Source organism: Filicampus tigris, chromosome 21 (assembly GCF_054856515.1).
Source record: "Filicampus tigris isolate MCC_2025a chromosome 21, RoL_Ftig_1.0, whole genome shotgun sequence".
Lineage (NCBI taxonomy): Eukaryota > Metazoa > Chordata > Actinopteri > Syngnathiformes > Syngnathidae > Filicampus > Filicampus tigris.
The window spans coordinates 632,677-638,938 of record NC_141237.1 but is presented as its reverse complement, the minus strand read 5'-3'; the positions used below and the strand labels follow the sequence as shown (position 1 = coordinate 638,938).

At 51.4% G+C, this 6,262-nt stretch overlaps 1 protein-coding gene across 3 annotated transcripts; it reads left to right on the top strand.

The window, feature by feature from the left end:
• The first annotated feature begins 1,093 nt into the window (after nucleotides 1-1,093).
• On the top strand, nucleotides 1,094-6,092 carry myca (MYC proto-oncogene, bHLH transcription factor a). 3 transcript variants are annotated; one of them, XM_086021570.1, is made up of 5 exons: nucleotides 1,833-2,568; nucleotides 2,666-3,188; nucleotides 3,237-3,571; nucleotides 4,512-4,760; nucleotides 5,380-6,092. In XM_086021570.1, exons 2-5 carry the CDS (start codon nucleotides 2,701-2,703, stop codon nucleotides 5,724-5,726), a joined length of 1,419 nt encoding a protein of 472 aa, XP_085877696.1. In that variant the 5' UTR covers nucleotides 1,833-2,568; nucleotides 2,666-2,700; the 3' UTR covers nucleotides 5,727-6,092. The 3 variants fall into 3 exon arrangements, with proteins under 3 accessions (XP_085877694.1, XP_085877696.1, XP_085877693.1); XM_086021568.1 differs by lacking the exon at nucleotides 1,833-2,568 and adding an exon at nucleotides 1,094-1,826 and having other exon boundaries at nucleotides 2,666-3,571; XM_086021567.1 differs by having other exon boundaries at nucleotides 2,666-3,571.
• The last annotated feature ends 170 nt before the right edge of the window (nucleotides 6,093-6,262 follow it).

Here is a 6,262-nt window from a genome sequence, read left to right as displayed (position 1 = left end):
AACATCGGACACAATATTACACACATACACAAAAGAAAACAACGATTTTTCTCCAGTTTTAAATTGAGATTTAAATTCCTTGGGTTGTACTGTGATTTCTAATTGTTGTTTCTGTGTCTCCCGATGTCTGAATACTGAGTTTAAAAAAAAACCAACCAAAAAAACCTGCTACATTGAAGATGAGTTACGTATCAAAAAGCGTCACTGATGATGCCAGACTCAAGTCAAAACTGGCAAGGCGAGTCCAGTCGAGATGAGCGTTGACGCAGATGAAGGCTGACATCTAGTGGCGGTTTGCTGCACACCCGATGAAGTCTTGAAGCATTGGCGATTGGCGATGACTAATTAGTGTCTGGGCGTGGCTGGTTCCGATCACGATGATCAAACCATCACGTGCGGCTTTTGTTGCCGCGGTTGCTCACATGTGCTCGCCAATTGTCATGCTCGCGCTTTATCACCAAAGCCACTGTTACAACATGAACAGTACGCTTAAAAGAAAACATCCATCCTTCAATTCTCTGTAGTGCTTCTCCTCACAAGGGTCGCGGGCGTGCTGGAGCCTATCCCAGCTGTCCTCGGGCAGTAGGCGGGGGACACCCTGAATTGACCCCCTGCCAGCCAATCGCAGGACACACAGAGACAAACAAACATCGGCACTCACAATCACACCTAGGGGCAATTCAGAGTGTCCAATCAACTTACCATGCATGTTTTTGGAATGTGGGAGCAAACCGGAGTACCCGGAGAAACTCCACGCAGGGAGGCCGGAGCCGGGATCAAATCAGACGTTATTTTGTAATGTTAAGACCTTGTTGAAAACAGTTTCTCTAATAAAATCCTCAAATTGTACTTGTTCTTATACAGTACTTTTTTTTTTCCCCTAGAGATTTTTTCAATCATAGTAATATGTATTTATTTGCTCCTTTAATAAAAATGATGACGTATCTGTTTTCTTGGAAGACAACTTTTCCTTTGGGGGAAAACATTTCAAAAGAAGACCTTTTTTTAACATGGGATCCTACTGAAAAGCAGAACATTTTCTTGGTGAAACTCGCCCAGTGATTCTTTAGTGTACCACAAGAGGGCGCACTTGCGCCACACTGAAAATCACTTGCTTGAGTGGAGGGAGTCAAGTGCAAGCCGCCTAGCAACACCGTTTTGTTTGGATTGGATTGGACGCTGGCTCAGCAATATTTCAGATTTGACCAATTTGGTGCCGCCGCATCACACGCAGGGCTGTTTTCAATGTTTGGAGCCACTTGTGGGGCTAAAGTGAGCTCAGATTCATTCATTTATGTAAATGTATGAATCGGAAATGAACGACGAATAAAAATAATCTCAAATGTAATACAAGAAAAGTGAAATGGCAAAAAGGAATGAAGGAAAAGAGGAAGGCAACAACGATTATTTGAAAGGAAACAAGGGAGGAAGAAATGAGGAAAGGAAACGTGTTGTAAGGAGCGAGGGAAGAATTGAAAGGAGTAAGGTATAAAAAGAAGGATGTAGGAAGGAAGGGAAGAAGGGCCGAAACAAGGATGAATGATGGAAGGGTAGTAGGAAGGCAAAACATGCTATGAAGGAGAGGAGGAAAGCGGTTGAATCATGTGCTTGTTGCAGTAGCGGGCAGATGACTCCAGGGGAAGCTCCAAGGCCGCCAAATCTCATTTCTGTTTTGAATTGGGGTCGCTGTCAACTCGCGGTGTTCCAAAACTGCGACACTTTGCACGCCCGCTTTGCTTGAATTCCTCCTTGCGGTTGATTAGCGACAATCCGTCTGGCGTGCGGGCGGGCGAGGTCGGCCGGCCGACACGGACGTCTTTTGCCAGGTAACGCTTCCATTTCTGCACCGACACACCTGTTCGCTTGGAAATGCTCGGTTTAAAAGCAATCCGCGATACGTCTTATTTTGGTGTCAAAATAACTTTGGGTGATTTAATAACGAGCCCGTGTTTAATATTACCGAGCGTGGCCGTAATATGAATCGAACGATATCCATTTTCCACACCCCATTAATATGAGATAATATTGCGAGCCTCCAGTCAATGGAGCCGCCACTCCACTATGTATGGCCGCGCCCATGATACGTAACGTCCTACTTGTACCTGACGCACTACGTCAGATAGTACCCCGAAAAAGCTCATAAAACGTAAGATTTTTACGTCGAAATTGGTGTTGAGCGTTACACACGAAGGAGGTCGGAGTGAGGTGAACATTAATTCGTCGATTTCGCGGTAACATTTTCGTGAAGGAGGGAGGGAGGAGCTGGGGTGAGTGGCCAGGCGGAGGAGGCGGTGAGTCAAAGGAGTGACGCGGCTGGTTATAATCCTCTGTGCCGCGGGCTCGGATGTGATTCTCAAAGCAACTATCAGCGTGGAGCTCGCGAGGCGCTTGCAGGCCGTTTCGTTCGCTGCAACGCCGCCCGCCGCCGCCAACGCCGCCCGCCGCCACCGCCACCGCCACCGCATATGCGTCGTCTTCACCCGGCCGCGCCGAGTTCATGTCCGCGGGGGACGCCCAAGGACGCATTTTAACCTTCATTTGTTTTGCGACTTGTTGAAAGCAACACAGGTAAGACGGGAAGTGCGAAGCGGACACCTGCAGCTCGGCTCGTCACCTTTCGAATGTTTTGCGACTTGAACTAACGTCCGTGTTGTCGGCCGCCTAGCGTGAAGCCTCCGCGCGGCGCGGCGCCCCGCCACCATGCCGCTCAGCTCCGCTCTGCCGAGCCGGAACTACGACTACGACTACGACTCGCTGCAGCCTTACTTCTACTACGACCACTCGGAGGAGGACTTCTACCCGCAGCAGCCGCAGCCCCCGGCGCCCAGCGAGGACATCTGGAAGAAGTTCGAGCTTCTGCCCACGCCGCCGCTGTCGCCCAGCCGGCGGCCGTCGCTCTCAGGCTCGCACTACCCGTCCACCGCCGACCAGCTGGAGATGGTCAGCGAGTTCCTGGGCGACGACGCCGACTACTCGCAGACCTTCCTCCAATCCATCATCATCCAGGACTGCATGTGGAGCGGCTTCTCGGCCGCAGCCAAGCTCAAGAAGGTGGTGTCCGAGCAGCTGGCCTCGCTGCACGCCGCCCGGAGGGACTCGTCCGCCTGCCCAGCCGCCTGCCCAGCCGCCTGCCCAGCCGCCTGCCCAGCCGCCTGCCCAGCCGCCTGCCCAGCCGCCTGCCCAGCCGCCTGCCCAGCCGCCTGCCCAGCCGCCTGCCCAGCCGCCTGTCCAGCCGCCTGTCCAGCCGCCGCCACTGCCACCGCCACCGCCACCGACGCCGCCGCCGCTGGCAGTCCCGCAAGCGCAATCGCAACCGCCGCCCCCTCGGCGGATGCTTCTCCGCAGTCTGCCGCCTCGGAAGCCGGCTCGACGGGGCCCGCCGCCGACGCGGCCTGGAGGCTGAGCAGCAGCTACCTGCAGGACCTCAACACGGCGGCGTCCGAGTGCATCGACCCGTCGGTGGTCTTCCCCTACCCGGTGGCCGAGACCCCCAAGCAGGGCGAGCCGCCCGCCCAGCACCTGGGGCTGGACACGCCGCCCAACAGTGGCAGCAGCAGTAGCAGCGACTCAGGTAGGGAATCATTGGCATCGTCAGTGTCACGATGACCTTTTTACGCGCAAGTTGCCAAACTGAGGGAGCGTGGGCCCATTCCGAGCGGGCTGTCTTTTTTGATTTTTTTAATGATCAGCGAGTTTGATGCACTTTTGCCATATTGTCCTTTTTTTTACGGTAAACGTAACTGTCTAGCAGAGGTGCAGTTCCAGGAATGTTTTTTTTCATGTTGGGGGAGTTCCAAGGACGTCTTTGTCCTTCCAGGAAGTAAAAGGGATATGCAATTGGATATGTGCAATGCTGCAGACCCCGCCCCAAATATTGCTGGACGTCACCAAAGCACTGCTGCCACACAGCAGGGGTCTTCTCGAAAGTACCTGCACAGCTGCATTAAGAATAGTTCACACGCCGCTTTCACGCTGAGCTAGAGACAACGTTTAGCTCCATTTTGTTTGTTTTTTAGCTTTTTAAATGGCCAAGCATTTTGTGACCGAAAAATATTCTTTATATTTATATAAAATTATTGATTATTAAGAAGAAAAAATATTAAAGGATCGTTTGTATTATGCGTCAATGTACTGTACTCATCAGTTTAAATATATATATGTGTGTGTGTGTGTGTGATTTTAATTTTTATGTACTGTAAATTAAGTTTTAAGTAATGTTTAAATGTATTCAGCAATTTATAAAATATGCACGTTTTGTATGATTTTAAAAATATCTATATTTTGTTTTCAATTTGTGTACTTATCTTTGCTAGTTTAATCTATTTTATGTATTTTTTTTTACAAATATTTGTATGACTATTGAATGTCCAATATTATTATTTGTTGTTGTAAATATCTTGAAATATTTGATAAAATGATTCAGTCGGGATGTCAGGGTAGTTCGGTGCCTTGCTCAACGGCTCCTTGATTGCCAAGTCTAATGTCGGTCTTGTTTTTTTTTTTTTTTGCAGATGATGATGATGATGATGATGATGGTGATGATGATGAGGTGGCGGAAGTGGATGACGGCCAAGAGGATGAGGAGGAGATCGACGTGGTGACGGTGGAGAAGCGGCAGGCGGTGAAGCGTTGCGACTGGTCGTGCGACGGCCCCCTGGTGCTCCAACGCTGCCACGTGTCCACTCAGCAACACAACTACGCCGCGCACCCTCCCTCCCCGCACCCGGCGGGCAAGAGGCTCAAGATGGACGCCGGCGGAGGTAGGATCACTTGCACACCACCTAATTGGAGCAAACGTGCACAATTAACGCTTGACAGCGAAATTCCGACGACTTTTAACAGAAAACCACATTTCATGCCAAATTTGTCGCGACATCGCCATGCGAGTGGCGTGAAAACAAAATGGAGCAATTGTCCGACGTTAATGGTTAGCCCGATGGCCAATGTGGCGCTCTCTCAGACCTTGACAGAGCTGGCCCGAGCGGGCCAACAGACAAGTCCTCAATAATATAGAAAGTCGGCACACTTGCTTATTTTCCATGCCAAACGACGACACGGAAATAATACCATCAAAAAGTCTTGAACGATCGCAATCATGACTGAAAACAGGAATCTACGGGGCCAGTAGCGTTTGTGACCGGGCCAACATAAGGTGGCTCATGGGGGGGCCCCCTGAGGGCCGCCGCTCGAAAAGGCGCAACATCGGCCCTGGGTCTGTCTGTCTGTCTGTCTGTCTGGCTCGGTCGGTCGGGTCGGTCGGTCGGTCGGTCGATCGATCAGTCTTCCATCCATCCTTATCCAAGGTTTCTTTCCCCCCTCCCTCTCTTTTGTTGTCGTTTTTCTTCCGTGGAAACCGATGGTCCCCCGTTTGGCCCGCAGGGTGCGGAGGCGGCAGCCAGAGCGGCGTGCCGAGGCAGATGAGCGTCAACCGCAAGTGCTCCAGCCCGCCGGACTGGGAGGAGCACGACAAGCGGCGCACTCACAACGTGCTGGAGCGCCAGCGCCGCAACGAGCTCAAGCTGAGCTTCCTGGCGCTGCGCGACCAGATCCCCGACGTGGCCGACAACCACAAGGCGGCCAAGGTGCTGATCCTCAAGAAGGCGGCCGAGTGCGTGCGAGGCATGCAGGCCGACGAGCGCCGCCTGCTGTCGCTCAAGGAGCAGCTGAGGCGGCGGGGGCAGCTCCTCGCGCACAAACTCTCGGCGCTGCGCCGCCAGCCGGCTTGATGGCCGCGTTCGTCCGTTTGTCTTTTTTACGCGGGCTGTACTGTGCAGTCGTTGCAAATGCTGAGGGGAAAAAAGATGTTTGGAATCTCCTTTGATTTCAATGTTCAAACTGCCTCAATTGAAGTTCAGATATTTAAAGTTTATTTTTATTAAGAAAATAGAAGGAAAAATGGGGCCCACGCTGCACACAGCAGGCGCCCAAAATAAAATACCATTTCTTTTCTATGTTTTTGTATATAATTAATATTTCCTAAGAAAATGTATTTTTGGATCTCAATTGTCTGGATGTTCAGACCCTGTGTTTGTTTTTTGCATTCTCTTCCTAGATTTCCTTTTTGAAATATAAAAGCAACAGTTTCTTTCCAAGATTTTCAGCCCGTTTTCTTGCCACGCGTCAAAACGCTCTCACAACACGGCGCTAGCGGACACGGCACGGCACGGCACGACACGACACGACACGACACGGCACGACACGGCACGACACGGCACGGCACGACACGACACGACACGACACGATCCGCGACGCCACACTGACA

What these genes read in the sequence shown, in the direction of transcription:
- myca (XM_086021568.1), top strand. Translation starts at nt 2,701, where the DNA reads ATGCCGCTCAGCTCCGCTCTGCCGAGCCGGAACTACGACTACGACTAC. An exon ending in CAGCAGTAGCAGCGACTCAG is followed by an intron (nt 3,572 to 4,511) that starts GTAGGGAATCAT and finishes TTTTTTTTGCAG; the next exon opens with ATGATGATGATGATGATGAT. An exon ending in CAAGATGGACGCCGGCGGAG is followed by an intron (nt 4,761 to 5,379) that starts GTAGGATCACTT and finishes TTTGGCCCGCAG; the next exon opens with GGTGCGGAGGCGGCAGCCAG.